Genomic DNA, 16,488 nt, shown 5'->3' with positions numbered 1-16,488 from the left:
TTGCTAGAAGGGCCCTGTGCTTGGTGTAATGCTCTGCGGTCTCTGTCTTGAAGTTCCTAATAACGTGTGAACAAGGGCCCAGCATTTTCATTTTGCAATGGACCCCGCAAGTTATATAGCCACTCCTCTCTGCCCTGGAGAGTTTCTAAACGCTGCGTGGGCTTCGTTTTTCGTCTCCCTCCTTCCTGTTGCTCGCTTAGCAGAGTCCATCTCACTCCCCACCCTTGAGTCAAAGCAAGAGATGGTAGCTCAGTGGAAACTAGCTTTCTGCCTAACCCTGAGCCCTGGGGACCACAACAAAGATACTTTCGTACTGCTGCTTCCTCTCCTTTAACATTTTCTCTAAACTTAAAAAAACAGAGCGATAATAATAATAACAATAATATTCCTTGAAGCACTGATGACTAGTAACAAGCACGACAGGTACCTTGCAGTGAACTGAGGCAAATGGGGCAGCATAGGAAGTCAGAAAGCCTTGGATTCTGTGTCAGATTTGAGGAAGTGACAGACATTCTGTGCTGCCTCAGTTTCTTCACCAGTGAGCTATTGCTACAGAATGCCTAAAAACGTAAAAGCAGTTAGAAATACACTCAGAAAGCTTACATTTCCTTACTTCTATAATTTGAGCTAATCAATTTTACCTACCTGAATGCTACCATATTGAGTGGACACCTCTCTCTCTCTCTCTCTCTCTCTCTCTCTCTCTGCCTCTCTCTCTCTCTGCCTCTCTCTCTCTCCCTCTCTTTATTATCTTATATAGAGAGGTAGACAAGATATCTCCCCAATTCACAGATCAAAGCACTGAAGCTCAGGAAGTGTAGTTTGGGCAGAGCTGCAACTAGAATTCAGGTTTTCAGATACCTGGTCCAACACCCACGTTTCTGAAAAAGCATGTGTAAACCTTTTGGTTTTTAAAAAACTCCTATCCTGAGTACATAGGAGTCGGGTTTCTCAACAGTGGCACTGTTGACCTTTGCAACTGGATAATCTTTTGTTGTCAAGGGCTGTCCTGTGCATTATAGGAGGTTTAGAAGCATCCCTGGCCTCTACCCACTAAGCGCTGTAGCAACCACCAACCCACCACCCCTCCTCCCGCAGGTGTGACAATCAAAAAAGTCTCCAGGCATTGCCACGTGTCCCCTGGAGGGCAAAACCACATCCAACGGATAACCACTGAACAAGAACAGTTCACTGTTTAAAGGAGACTTGTGGTGAATGCTTTAGTAAACTATAAAACTGTCTCCAAATTTGTATTTCCACATATTGGATTTTCTTAAACTTGGAGATACCTTATTTTCAAAAGAGAAAAGCACTAATTTTGGTTGTGTTGGGTCATCACTCAGAAAAAATGTGGATGGTTCTTATGCTTTTCTTTTCCCTCAAAATATTATGATGTTCATGGAAGTGATGTCATAAAGATTTAACAGAATATGCTCACAGCACACAGATTGAAGCAGATTAAATTTTAGGAAACCCAGAAATTCCTCTTTAAGAATTAGCTACCATCAAGTACCCTAAAATTCAACTGTTTCCAGTTATCTTTTCATTCCTCTAAACACTCTGAATTCATTTTTAAAGCAGGAAACCCAGAATTTCCTGCGTCTAAAGGAGTGTTAAAAAAGCCTGATTCTTCAGGGTTCCCCTGGTGGCGCAGTGGTTGAGAGTCCGCCTGCCGATGCAGGGGACGCGGGTTCGTTACCCAGTCCAGGAAGATCCCACATGCCGCAGAGCGGCTGGGCCCGTGAGCCATGGCCGCTGAGCCTGCGCGTCCGGAGCCTGTGCTCTGCAATGGGAGAGGCCACAACAGTGAGAGGCCTGCGTACAGGAAAAAAAAAAAAAAAAAAAGTCACTTTGTGAGAAGCTGGAGTCCTGAAGCCATGTGATTTCCACCTGCAGTTTTCAAGCCCATTCAGAGCTCACCAGGGGATAATTACTTGCTAAGATGTACCCATCCTAGCAGAATATATTTGTTATGATTCAATTCTCTCACAGCATTAAGGAGACTCTGGTCTGGTGGATAAAGCCCTAGAGAGATAAGAAAATCAATTCCCCACCACTTGGCTGTGTGACCTTGAGCTGTTCACTAAACCTCTCTGATTCCTCAGTTTCATAGTCTATGGAGTAACACCCTAGACCTCTGCTTAACCTGAGAAGGACATAGGGACGAGTCACTAGGTCCCTCTCTGAAGAGATCTGGAAGTCTATTTGCCTCTACCCCTAGGAAAAGAAATCATTTCTATAATAGTTTCTCACCCTGGACACTAAATATAACATGGTTCCCCTAAGAAAAGAATTAACTAGCAAGCAGAGGCATCATGAGCTGAATTTAGGGGACTGAGTTGCTAAAATAACAGGAAGAGCTCACCACTGAGCAGCCTATGTCTAATGGACCAAAGACAAGGCCATTTCAGCAAGTCATCAGGGGCCTGTAGACATTTCAGGAGTAAAATTACTACGACTCACAATTCTCTGGGAACTGGCACTTGGGAAGATAGGGATTTCCGTGGTTATTGTGGTTGTTTCCCAACCTCCATCTTTCCCTCCTCCCACTGTGTGTCAGTCATGTGGCTTGGTGAGGGGTGGGGAGGACTGATTCTACTCCCTCCTCTCAGCTCTATGGATGGAGCATAAGCCCCCATGCCATGGTGATTGCCTCATGTGGCCTAAGCATGACATTGCCAGGCCAAAAGATTAGATCAGGAATGGTCATGTGATTCATTTTGAACCGATGATGTAAAAAGATGCGATGCAGACGTGAAGAAAAGAAAGACTACAGACATTTTGCCATCATGTGGGAAGCAGAAAGGAGAGAGGAGAAGAAATTAGGTTTCTGATAAAATTTTTGAACTATTGAGTCCAATCAAACCTCAAGCCAGCCCTACCTCTGTCCCTTCCAGTTACATGAGCCAATGCATTTCCCTTATCGTTTGCGCCAGTTTTTGTGGGTTCTGTCCTATCTGAAGCATGAAGCATCCTAACTGATATAGGAACTGAAGGGGTCAAGAGCATGCTCACTAGCCCTGAGCATGACTAAAGGAGGCAGTATGAAAACGTTTAGTCCAGACAGAAAAGGTTGGAAGAGGGATACTAAAAGTGAAAGATCACCTCCAAGTAACAGTGCCCCAAGACAGCTCCTGGAGATGTCTTCAGGTCAAAAAAAATAATGAGTTCTAAACACCCTTACCATCTATGAAAAAACAAGCCAATCTGAAAACCATTTGAGAGAAACAATTGCTTCCATGCCCACTGCTCACTTGGTGTGACCGTCTCCTGGAAGTCGCTGTGGATCCATTTCTGGGCATATTAAACCTGAGTTCAAAAGGCTCCTCCTCTGACTCACATATATACTCCCACCGAAAGCAGTTCCAAGCAGGCCCGTGCCTGGAATTTCAGGTCCTCAGGCCTGTGGATTTATTCAGCAGCGCCTAGCTTGATATCTACATAGAGGATTTCTACAGAAGCTTCTGGAGGAGGTCGTATAATGGAGAAGTCTGGATGACAGAGAAATAACATGGAGGACCCAACCTTTCTTAGATGTCACACCCAACCAGAGTCTCCAGATGCAGCTGGACTCTATTCTTCCCAAAGGATCCAGGAATGGAAGCGCAAAAGACAACTATAAAGAATCAGCAGTACCTAGATTCGTTCATTGATTAGAGTGCAGGCTAAGGTTTGGACAGTTTTTCTGACCCTAAGATAATCCTGCCTCATGGAATCATAGGAGCATAGAACATGAGAGCAGGAAGAGTCCTTAGAAATCATGCTGCTCTGTCTTCTCTTTTTAGTGGCATGGGATTGAATCTGGGATAAAGGAAGTACTTTGTTTCAGACATTTAAACGCCTTCCTCTATACCGCCGTGGTAGCTGGGGCTTACTGTTTTCACAGCACCTACCATGTTAGATTGTCATTCCCAGTGAACACATCTGCTCCTCTTTGAACTTGAAATTCACTGGAAGCAGAAACTGTCTTGCTTCCTTAAATCCCTGGTGCCTAGCGGACCCTGTCATATAGCAGGTGGTCAAACGTTTGTTGAAGAAATCAAAGTTTCAAGTCAAACGGTGAGAAAGTTATCATGATTCCATTAGGCAAAGGATATAGTATCTTGGTTTCATTAACTTTAAAGGGTAGAGCAGTTTCCTTCCAATGAATCAGAATAAGTTTCGTCATTATTTTTCTTATTTGCAAAGTATCCAGTTAATAAGTATGGAGCTTAATGTATGATATAGACCCCGTCTCCAAATTCCACTGGCTGACGTTTCTTTTTGCTTACCCAAGTGTCCCATCCCAAGCCTAAAACAGAAACCTCAAGAGGGAAGTACTATTTTCAGTTTTGTGTTGTACATTTTAAAACTTATTATTACTATTATTATTTTTTGCTGCCTCAACATCCCCAGAAACAGGCTGTGCGCACCCTGCCAGGTGACCAGGTGCATCAGTGTGGTAAGACTGGCCCCTGCCACAAGATCCCATTCTTGCTCTCCCTTCACTGTCACCTAATGTCAATCAAATATACCAATGAAATTCCCTCATGCCTTTTGCTTGTGTACTCTATCCTGACCCCCAATAAAGGCACTTTCCCCTGGGTCTCTGTTTCTCTCTCTCTCTGTCTCTCTCTCATCTTCCCACTTGCTTGGTTGAGCCCCTTCCCTTGGCGCCCCGCCATGTGGTCCCCCTTTGTGGTGTACTTGACTGTTTCTCTAGGACGTGTGAGTATAATAAGCTTCATTTCCCTATGCCTCTCCTGTGTCCCCTCTTGTGACTGCACCTGACCAACCATCTCATGAGAGAATACAGAACAACTTCTCAATAAGAACTGCAACAAATTATTTTCTTGCTGCTTAAACTGTATCATTGAGCTCATTTAAAAGTGCAAACCTCGGGTCCTAAGACTAGCAGGTACTCCTGAGTGGAGCAGGGGTACCACTTAACCACAGAGGGAGAGCTAGATTTGGGGCTTTGTTGGCAACTTCTGGTGGCTACGATGCTGCTAGTACAGTCTCTAGCTCCTCACTGGAAAACCAGAGATGAAGTTCAAATAGCATCTCACTGCTTTCTTGGACGAGGGATCGACTGCAAAAGTATTTGCTTGTATTAAGCAGGCGTTTCCACCAACAGCAATATGCCTAGTCCACCACTGTGTCCCTGCTGGCTCAGAAGGGCCTAGTCCAATTCTGCCAACAGCTGCCGCTGACAGTGAAAAGTTGAAAGAGTGGCAGCAGATGAAAGAGAGGAAAAAGGTAGTGGAGAGGGGAGACTGAAAATGGAAGGGATGGGCGCCATTTACAGAGATGAATTCAATGGAGAATTTCAAGTGCAGAGACACTGAGATGCCTTTCTTCCTCTCATCTTTCGTTACCGACCCACCCCGTTACTCTTCAAGCCAAATGACTGAAGGTGGCCACAAATCTCTTCATCCACTGCTGCTCAGTATTAGCCAAGCATGGATGGGGACCTGGATGTCTTCAGGAGTGAAGTGAGGTGTGCTGAAAGCTGCCCGCCTCCGTCCAAAATATGTTGTCCGTCCCCCTGAAATCAAACTGACACTCCTCACTAGAGTTATTCCTTTGGGTCAAGGCATTGAAGGCTCCTATTAAAATGCAACTATGTTATCTAAAAGGAGGAACATATAATGCCTGGCACAGAGTAGAGCTTTTCTAAATGTGTCATTTTTAATATTAAATTGCCACTGCCTGCCGTTAGAACCTTAGTAAAGATTTATCTACCAGATTCTCTCCTGTCTCCCAGGGCCCTTGAGGATCTATGATGGGAAGACTGATGTGGAACACTGGCAAAGATTGGGTAGCAGAGTCTGAGGTTTGGCGGATGGTGGAGAAAGGGGAGGCTGACAGCATGAGGCACTTCGGGGGAGAAAAGGGCACTTTCAAAAGGTGAGAAAGAGGGAAGAGAATTTGGAAATTAACATTTATTAACTTTTCCTAGTCAGGCACTGAATTAGATGCATTTACATCCACTATCTTATTTAATCCGCAACCATTCTATCAGGAAAGGAATATTAGTATTCCCATTTTGCAGGTGAAAATCTGAATAGGGGTTCAGATTAAGAAAGTCGCTCAAGGTCACACAACGCCTCTATATAATGGAATATAGATTCGAACCTGGACCTGTCTCCTAAGCCTATGTTCCTGAACCACGCTATCTCACACTCCACATTTGTCAAGGGGTAGCCAACCTAGTCTCTGCTACCCCTTCCGTCCTAATTCTCCAACCACTTGCAAATTGCGGCTTCTCTGACTCCCAGGTTTCTCCCTCACTCTTTGCCATGGACTATCTAAATGGAGACAAAAGATTTCCATGGGTGGTGGGGTAGGAAGAGATTTTACATTATCAGGATGGATAGAAATTTGGGGAGAGCCTAGTATCATTTTTCTGGTTGCCCAAGGGTTTGGAAACTATCTGTTCCAGGCTCCAACATATGTCACGTCAAAGCCAAAGTTCTGGCTTAATCAGTGTGCTAGTTGGGGCCCTGGGCCCCTGCCTTGATATCCCCTGCCCCGTGTGCGCCATCTTGCTGTAGGCTGGCAGGAAGATTCATTTTCCACGTGGACCAGGAGGAGAAGATATGAAAAAAAAGAACAGCTGGTGTGGGGAGGGACAAAATCCGTCTCTTCCAGAGTAGCTGGGGTAGGTGCGAAAGAGTTGGGAGATAAAGAGTCTTCTTTTTTCTCACCACTGGAGAAAGGGGCTGGGGAGGGGTGCCTACAGCCCAAGAGGTCCATCCATGGGATTCTGTGGAGGGTATCACCCCCAACAGAGATCCAGGCTGCACTGCCTACTTCCAAGGTTCTTTCCTCCCCTTCGACAAGAAAGAGAAGTGGGGGGAATTAATGGCCTCTGAGGTCATCGGTCAGGGGCCTAGGCTGCTATGTCCAAAGGCAAGACCAAGGGAGCAAGGCAGCCAGGAACAGTTTCCTCTAACCTTAACTTTCAATCCCCACCAGTATCCCAACTCATTCCCACACCTCTCTCCTCCTTCGTTGTTGGGACTGACTGTCCTTTTCATTAACCTTTTAGTTAACCCCTCCACGCAGGACTTCTCTACGCCCTCCAAAGCTGTCAGCCCCTCGCTGCCCGCCACCGCCCTCTCCCCCCTCCCCCGTAAGCCCGGCTCTGAGCTTGGGTCCGGGGAGGTCTCGCCTCCCAGAACTGTGAGGGTGAGGGCTGCTTTACTCGCTCTCGGATCTCCGCTGTAAAAACTGAGCGGCATGGCCCGGGCATGCGCAGCATCTTCGGGCGCATTGTGATGGGAACTGCTTCTCTGAGTCTCTACAAAGACTCCAGAGTAACCACTCACTGCCCACCCCCCGAGACCCTCCTTCTTTAAGCCAGACGCACAAACGCACAGACAATGCAGCTTTTCTTTCTTCTTCTCTTTAAAAAGCTGGCTGTAGCTTGAAAGGCTGGCCCACGTGAGGACTAGTGTATTTCTATCGATTCCATCTCCCGTGTTGACAAACGCCAGCGCTGAGGCTTTGCAGTCCGCGGCTGCAGTTTGCAGTGGAGCTAAGCGGTGTGCGGCTTTAATTCCACGTCAGATCAACTTTGATCAATATCCCCCTACCGGCCCAATTGGAAGAGCCCAATTCACCGCCGCTGAGCCTTTTCGCTCTTTCCTTCTTTTTTCCCCCTCTTTAGACCCACCATCTTCTGGGGGAGAAAAGTCTCGGATTTTCTTTTAATTTCTTTTTTTCTTTCTCTCTCTCTTTTGTTTCTTTGGGGGATTTGTTTGTTTTTCTGTGTTTTGTCTTTTTTGTTTTGTTTTGGGTTTTGGGTTTTATTCTCTCTCTCTGTCTCTCTCTGTCTCTCTCTCTGTCTCTCTCTGTCTTAGAGATAGGGAGGGAGATCGCTTTGGCGAACCGAGCTTGCAGCCAATGAACCCGCCTTCCAGATTGGTGTGAAGACAGAAGTGAGGTGGGGGGCGGGGAGGGGGTGTGAGAGAGCCTGGAAGCGAGCGAGAGAGAGAGAGAGAGAGAGAGAGAGAGAGAGAAAGAGAGGAGGTGGTGGAGGAGGACTAGTGTGGGGTGGAAAGGAAGAGTGAGCGAGAGAGCAAGTTGAGGGGAGGGGGTGAAAGAGCCGGCGAATTCTTTTTCTTTTTCTATTATTATTTTGAAGACTCCCGAGTTGCGCCTATGCTCTTGTCAGCTTCGTTCTAGGCGTAGCACGGCCAGGCAGAAGAAAATGGGGCAAAGCGTGCTCCGGGCCGTCTTCTTTTTAGTCCTGGGGCTTTTGGGTCATTCTCACGGAGGATTCCCCAACACCATCAGCATAGGTAAGCGCGAGCCAGCCCGCCGGTCGGGCCGGGCTCTCTTGCACCCGAGACCACTGCCCTGGCGTGGCTTCTGCGGCCGCGGGTCCCTGTCCTGCATGGCCTGGGAAGGGACGGGGGACGGGGATCGGGCAGGAATCTCAGGGATCTGAGCCTCAGAGAGCTGGCTGGTCTGGGGAGCATCGGGAACCAGAGGGGTGATCTCCTGGGGCTTGGCGGGGTGGGCTGCCGCGTTTTCCGAGCTGAGCGGAGCAGGGGAGGCATGCCAGAGGCTGCAGCCGGGCGAAGAGTCACGGCTTTTCGGCTCGCTGCTCCGGACTTTGCCATGGCGTGCGTGCCGCCGCTGGAAGTTGTCCCAGGGTGATGCCTCCTGTCTGGCTGCGCCAGGGCGCGTAACCCGGTCCGGGGCTCCCTGTCCCGCGTCTCCGGGTCCCGGGAGACCGGCTAGCGCTGGGGGAGGTGGAAGCCCACCCTGGATTCCCCCAGACCCGGGCAGCAACCGAGGTCAGTGGCGGATGGGGTAGGAGGCGGGGGTGAGACTAGAAGCCGAGCCAGCGAGCGGCGAAGTCACGGAGACCACGAATTCATGAATTGCCGCTGTGTCTGTCTGGAGCCCGGCTCCCGGGCGCTGGGAGGGAGTTCTCTCGGCTTCTCCCTGGATTTACTAGTCAAGAAGTTAGAATTATTGCCATTACAGAACCAAGCCCCTGTACTGTCATGGGGGAGCGGGGGCCTGTGGGGAACAGGATGGGGCAGCAGGGGGAATGAAATTGTTTTTCTTCCCAACCTTTCCCTTTGCGCCACGAAAAGATGAACCAGCTTGTGGAGATGGGAGGTAGCGGAGGAAGAGGGGAGAGGAAGCTACCGCCTAAGAACGAAGTCCCACTCTTGGTTCCATCGTCCTACCCCAAAGCAGCCTCCTTTTCCCTCTTTCCCCTTTCCCCCTTCTCGCCAGCCTCTCCTCCGACTCTTTAGAGGAAAACTAGGTTTCTCTTGGCCAAAATTTGAGTTCACAAGAGTCTTCAAAGACACACAGGTTGAAAATCAATCATGATCACGCACCCAGGTACCACTGAGAGGTTATCGCCTATCTGTAGCTCCCCAATTTCTAACCACTCCTGGGGGGGACACAAGCCAAATCTTGGTTCCCTTTGCTTGTAGGTGGACTTTTCATGAGAAACACGGTGCAGGAGCACAGCGCTTTCCGCTTTGCTGTGCAGTTATACAACACCAACCAGAACACCACCGAGAAGCCCTTCCATTTGAATTACCACGTAGATCACTTGGATTCTTCCAATAGTTTTTCTGTGACTAATGCTTGTAAGTAGATCTGCTTTTCCTCCTTTTGGGACCTGGGAACCTCATTTGCATTTTGCTTGTGGGACTTGGGGTCTGCATAAGTGCTGGGGTGGCGATTGCCTTAGTAGACATTTTAGGGGCTCTAGTCAATCCAGGTTTCATGTGACATAAATCAACTCCAGAGGATCCTGCTGAGGGAGGGACTTAAGGCAAGTACACAAAACTCTGTTGTGAATAATGTTTCATGCAAAAGTTTCATTTTCCTCCCTGCTAAACTGGCGCTCCCTCCCCCGCAACCCCCTCCCTTTTTTTTTCCTTTGGCTGGAAAAAAAAGAGAAAAAATAGCATGGTTGTTCAGGGAAATTTCTTCAGATGAGATTAAAGAAAGAAGCCTCTTGATTGAGTCAATTCAGGATGTGCATTACTTGACTGTTAAAGCTAGCACCTGGCTGTAGGAATGAGCTGAATTTGACAATCGCTTAATATATAGGAGCCAAATATGAGAAATTCTGCAAACAAGTGACCTTGAGGGACAGATCAGGCTCGGTTCCCTGGCCTCTTTCTGTCCTAGAATATCACCTTTCTTACCGAGAGAGCTCTGATAGGAACTGATAAGACTACAAACTGATTACAAGTGATGAACGCCTGGCAAACTGAGGGGAAGGGAGAAAGTGCTCAGTGACTCTTTGGAAAGCTACTTCTGTTCTGTCTCCCCTAGTGTTGTTCAACTCCCCCACCCCCCCCACCCCCGCCCCGCCACTGTTAGGGACAACACAGTTCTTAACTTAGAGCAAAAGGTGGAAGGCGGAGGCTTGCAGCAGGAAAACCGAATGCCAAAAGGGAAGAATTTCATCAGCCCCCAAAGCAGTTTCTGAAACAGCTAGTTGTGCCCTGTGATTGTTCCTGTGGAAAGGGGACATTTCATTTTGAGAAGTAAAACCACGGGAACCGGGATGACTGATAGCCTGTTGGACACAGGTTTTTCTGGAATGTTTTATGAGAGACTGATAATTCTTCATCTGAGCTTATTTCATGAAAAGTTTTCACAACAATGAGGGTGAGGATGGCATAAATATGTTTTGCTTTTATGGCTGGTGTAGTTGGGAATTTTGGATTTTCTTTCAGGGGAGAAATGATGTTTATATTTGGTTGGGTGAAACTTTGTATATGACTTTCTTCAAGTTCTTCTGCCTCAAAGGATATGTGATTTCCAAAAACTGTTGAAAGGGTCTCCAAGGGCACAGCCTCCTTGGATTTGAAGACTTGGGTCAAGGGGATGGAGGTGAATTACTTTGCAAGAAATTGTGACAGTTTTCAGCTTTAAGAGAATTTTAGCTGAAGGTACAGATCCTCACATGAACATGCTCTGAGGTATTTGACATTCTCTGGCTTTCCGACATTGACAAAAATAGGGCTTATTAACTCCAGCTAAGTGTGAAAGTTACAAAATGTCTGTCTATACTTTGCATCTGATTTTGGTAATCCCAGCCTGTCTCTTCAGCACACTTACAACACACATCTGACTCTTAATTCTGCAGCCCTGAGATCTTGTCAAGAGGCCGAGTTCCAAAGGCAGCTTCCTAAATATCAATTAGAACAGATTTAAAACCAAATACATGAAACTACCCAGATTTATTATTATTAACAATGAATAATGTTTATTTCAACTCACTTTAGTGTCTTTCCACTGATGTTGACTGAGATAAGAGTGCTAATTGACTTCTCAGGAATGATTAATTTCCAAGGTTTTGGTCTTGCTGTTTATGGTCAAATCAGACGGACACTAGCCAGCCCAGGGCCATCAGAATGCTACTCAAGGAGCAATCAGGAAATGATCCTTGCCATGTGAAAAGCTCAGGTTTGAGAACAGGCACTAAGTCATCTGTATTGGTGTTGAGTTGCCTTAATGCCCTACCTCTCAGGGCAATAAAGGGACAACCGTGAAAGGAAAAGAAATTGATCAACGCCCCCCCCGCCCGCCACCGCTGTAAGTCCACAACACTTCATCTTACAAGCTTATAAGGCTGGGTTATGGCTGGGGGCTTGAAAGTGTAGCATAAGGGGTGTGGCTTACTGGGCAACAGGAAAGACAGAAAAGGCGACCTTGCCCTTAGTTATGCCAAATACACATATTTGCACACACTGACTCACACAGGAGAGATTTCTAGAAACCAGTGATGTGTACCCAGCTGCCTGTTGCACACTCAGACTTTACAGCTCAGAAGACAGAGGAAGAAAGCTGTCGTCTTCTCCAGTCCCCGAAACAGTCCTCTCTGAATGTCACAATCGTTGAATGGGGGCCAGATCTCAAAGCTGTCTCCTGGTAGCCGCTGCCTACAATCTTAGTATGAGGAAGATGACTAGTCCAACCACCGTCTGATAGTCTCTGAATGCAGAAAACAATCATTTCACGGGGCCAGGGAAGCCCTGCAGGTGTATCTCATTTCTTTCCCTGCCCTTGAGAGTTCTTTTTTCTCATGGAAGTGAAGATCACATATCACAGATGTCGGCACACAATACTAGTTCAGCGCTGGAGCCTGGCAGGTGACCCCTGGTTCCATTCTATTACACAGAGAAAAAAAAAACACCCTGGATCCTCTGGCCTGCCCCTCCCTGGAGACCTAGGGAGAATTTGAGAAAACCCCAGGTGAGTCCAAACCTGCTTGCCCACCTCTCCTGTCTGCTTCAATATGGAATAGAATGGCAAAAATTAAAGAAACTTTCCCCTCTTCCCATTCAAAACTCCTAGTTTCAGCTTCCCCTAACACTAGAATTGATCTCTTTCCATGATCTTTCCTGCACCCTCAATCTTGCGGCAGACACACACTTCTGAGGACACAGGTATGCAGGTAAACAAAAAAGCCAAAAATAAACAAACGGTAATGCCTTCTGTATGTGTCCCTGCTCTCTGCTCTCCCTCTGCATCCCCTCCCCCAATGTATTCAGAGAGTTTGCTTGCAATGAATCCCAGGCATCAGTTATTTAAAGACTCTTCTTCACCAGCAACCAATTCTTTTCTGCACAACCCCCAAGAGGTTTGCTTAAGACAGACTCCGCCCTCAATCCGCATCTTAAGAGGCCAATAAAAGCATCTCTGGTTTTGAAAGGTGGTTCATTTGGGATCTCAGCTCAGAGGTGAATTGAAGTTTATCGAAGAGACTCAGCTGATTTGGAGCACATGTTCTTATTTCGTAGTGATTAACTGAGTTTGCTGCTTTACTTTTCAATTTCGCTAGGTAGCCCCAGAAAGAAGCATGGTGTGAATACTATGATTTCAGGATACATGCATTCATACACACACACACACACACACACACAGAGGCACCTATACACCCATAATCAGTATTTATGAAAAGAGGTGTCACACACGTTTTAAGTTGTATACACGTCTGTTCTTTAAAAACCAGATTTGATCATCGTAGGGCTTTGGGGAATGTGGCAACACCAAGGGACTGCTGAGTCCCATTGGTGTGGCTTTGCTCCCCTGGTTCCTCAGGAAATGCCTCCGATTCCCTTGAAGTCCCCTCCTGTGTCTTTCTGCTGTGCACTTGTAGTACACTCCACACTACATCACCCCAGCCTCTGCAGTGTCAGCTCATTAGCACACAGATCTCATATTCCCTCTCTGCACTGTCATTGCAAAAATTGCTGTTGTACACCTTTACAGCCAACAAATGTGCTTGTGGATTACGCGCTGTTTGCAAGAAGCAAGGAAAAGGCAAATGTAACCTTAAAGGTTATTCACCACGGAATTGTGCTCTTAACGCATTGGCTTAAGTAAAAATCTGTTGATGGAGGCGTAATAGTGATGGTGGGACTGACAGTGGGACTTAGGAGTGCAGGCTCTAATGGAGCCCCAGGCAAAATCCCTTTTGCTGGCTAAATGTAACTCATCAGCTGCAAATTTTTATTCCATTCATTTTTTTCAAGCTATTTGAAATATACCTGCTAACTGAGAGCACGCTCCTTTTATAACTGAGCGCATTTCGCTACCAAGTAAGTGTACTTAGCTGAGACAGGTTTCCCTCTCTTGCCCACAGAGTCACAATTTAAATTATCTAATTATTCTAACTGCCAGGATCCATTTAACTGTTTAAGTCCATTTGGGAAAGAAATGTCTCCCCTGATCCTATTCTCTGCTCTTTGGTGGGTTTTGTTTGTTCTTTTCATGTGATCTTTGGAAGCGGGGTGAGGACCCCACAGTATCACGGCTCCTGCCTTCAAACAGATCTTCACATGCTAACCAATGTCAATAGCCCCAGCTCCCACCGCCAGCTCCCCCATCTTTGTGGCTTTGCCGCTCTCCCTCTCTCTCCAGGCCAGTCTTCCATAAGCTCACTGGCTTAGCTCACTTCTCAGCCCCTCTGGCCAGCTGGCTTAGACTACTGAAGCACGAAGAGGTCGCCAGAGATTTAAGTCACCTTCTCACAAGGTTTATTACGGATTTTTTTTTAATCTATTTTTTACGTGGCGAGGAGGGAGGAAGGTGATGCTGTTCATTCGGGCCATAAAAATAGATGGCAATCAGCAGGCTGTAAAGGTGAGCTTCCAGCAAAGTGTATAACCTCCCCTAGAAGGTGGCTTCCTGGTGATCTACTAAGGGGGGTGGGGGGGACGGCAGGAAGGGTCTGGGGGGAAGGAACAAAGAAAACTACTTGGTTCTCCATCTATGCCTACTGCAAAATAAGCCACGGTTTTTCTTCCTCTCAGCAATTTTAACTTTTTTCCTTAAAATGTGACTAGTTTCTCACATCCCCCACTTCTGCCTCTATCCGAGGTTGTTTTCTTAATTCTGCATTTCCCTCCGTACTTGCCAAGACTGAATGAGAATAGTGGGCGCTGGTTGAGGTTTCTATTATATGTTTTTGGCTCCTGGTATATTTTTAAATTTCATTATTATGGGTAGTCAGAGGTGATTGGCTGGTTTCATTTTAACAGATTGAAAAATAAACGAAGCTTCTGAGGCATCATTATTAGTCTTCCTTTGTGGCTGACAGATTTGTCATTTTTATACAACTGGCTAAAGGATGAAAAGACAGCATGGATTTTAAGAGAGGGCCAGAATTTTAGAAGGTAGAACTCATACCTTCGGGGGAGGAGGATAAACATGCTAATTCAGATGATTTAACTTTTAACTTCTTAGATTGAGACAGGAAATATCTTTGAAGGACCTTTCAGAAAACTCTTCATCTTCTCAAAGGTCAGGGAAATTATCTGCATACTTTACCTGGCCCATTAAAAAAAAATCAAGTTTTGACTTTGTTCCTTTGGCTTTGATACTTTGGGTCTAATTAGATGACATGTCCACAGGAGGGTGCAATTCAAAGCCCAGGTGGGGGGCTCCGGGCATTTTTCAGCAGGAGTGTGGGAGTTGTGCAGACACAGAAGCAAGTCCCTCCCTGCTGGGGAGATGTCTGGGCTCCAGTCAGAGAGTGACAGATAGCGTCAGCCTGTGCGTGGGGTGAGCCTTGAGCCAGGGCAGCAGTCCCCGGAAGGGGTCGGCACTTGGCAAAAGGTTAACATGGACAGAATTTGTCCTCTTCTCACTTCTACCCCTTCTCTCACCATCATTTTCCCCTCCTGCTCTGCCCGCCCAGCCCAGGCCCTTTTGCTGGTGTCCAACTGGCCTGTGATTCTGGTATCCCACCCACAATAAACTGACCTAGGGACTGTTTCCTGCTCTGGACTTTTCCAGACCTAATGCTCCTTCCCCATCAGAATATCTCTGTCCTTCGTCCATCCTCCTCAGGGCCTTTACTCTCCTTTGAGGGTGATAGCTTTTTATCTAATGTAAGAGTCTTGCTGAAAGTGGCTGATAAGGGGTTAATATACCTGACTGGGGGGTGTTTGCTTTAAAACCAGGGACTCTGGGAACCATAATGCCTCAATTCCAAGGAAAGATACTCAAATGTGGGTGTTTCTGGACATGAGGTGCAGAGCAGCTGTTCACTCTACCCAAACCAGAGATCAGCTGCCCCTGGTCAGGGAACACCTCTATAGGTCAAAGTCAAAAGGTCCCTGCATGTGGTAGGTTTGGTGTAAGTACACCCAAGGCATAGGGGAGGTACAGCTTCACCATGTTGAACTTAAAAGTCTTTGTGGTAATTTGGGAAGCAACCAAAGGTCATAGGGATTCATTTTATTGAAGAAGTAAATATATACCGCTTTGTGTATGTTAATCATGCCTCAATAAAGTGGTTCTTTAAAAAGTGTAAACTTTTTGTACGTACTACCAAAAAACAAACCAAAAAAGAGGCTGCTGTAGAGTCTGAAGGGGCCTGCGTGGGCACTGGCAGGGGAGGCACTGGCATGGAAAGGAAGTCGTAAGAGGGGAGAAAGGCGGTGACAAACCTGGGCCTCAGACTGAAAGCTTTCTTTCCCTGGGATGGCACATAGAATGCAGTGATTATGAGGCAGTATCTACCTCTGGAGGGACTTGGAAGCCTAGCCGAGCAGTGTCTCCTCCCCACTCCCTCCATCCCTCCCTCTCCTTTTCTCAAGTGTACACTCTGGCTTCCCTCCCAGTGGAAAGAGGCAGAATACAGTTAAGTCCCCTACATACGAACCTTCAAAGATGCGAACGTATTCTAAACCTACTACAGTACAGTACTATATAGGCGATTATGTTACTTGGGTACCTAGGCTAACTTTGTTGGACTTACAAACAAATTCGACTTATGAATGCGCTCTCGGAACGGAACTCGTTGGTATGTAGGGGACTTACTGTACTCTCTTCTGGATTTCTGTTTGAGCTTTGGTCAGAGAAGTAAGTGTTTACAGCCCTCTGTCTGGACTTCCCTTCTCCTCAGTCCCTAACTACCACTGGCTTCTTTAACACTTGTCCTCAACGTGACCATCATTTGTCCTTATTTGGAAGGGGGCATGGGGTTAAGGATAAGGGTGA

At 46.8% G+C, this 16,488-nt stretch overlaps 1 protein-coding gene across 8 annotated transcripts in view; it reads left to right on the top strand.

Moving 5' to 3' along the window:
- Positions 1 to 7,588: 7,588 nt before the first annotated feature.
- GRIA3 (glutamate ionotropic receptor AMPA type subunit 3) overlaps positions 7,589 to 16,488 on the top strand; it is a 291,809-nt gene continuing 282,909 nt past the window's right edge. For 2 of the 8 annotated variants that reach the window (XM_067723331.1, XM_067723330.1), the window contains exons 1-2: positions 7,590 to 8,288; positions 9,447 to 9,605. In XM_067723331.1, coding sequence (XP_067579432.1) covers positions 8,198 to 8,288; positions 9,447 to 9,605 — 250 coding nt within the window. In that variant the 5' untranslated portion in view covers positions 7,590 to 8,197. Of the gene's footprint in view, positions 8,289 to 9,446; positions 9,606 to 16,488 lie in introns of all 8 variants that reach the window. The other 6 variants (XR_010940002.1, XM_067723329.1, XM_067723333.1 and 3 more) reach the window with 5 other exon arrangements.

The sequence above is a fragment of the Pseudorca crassidens genome, chromosome X (genome assembly GCF_039906515.1).
Source record: "Pseudorca crassidens isolate mPseCra1 chromosome X, mPseCra1.hap1, whole genome shotgun sequence".
Classification (NCBI taxonomy): Eukaryota; Metazoa; Chordata; class Mammalia; order Artiodactyla; family Delphinidae; genus Pseudorca; species Pseudorca crassidens.
This window is presented reverse-complemented; position numbering and strand designations above follow the sequence as displayed.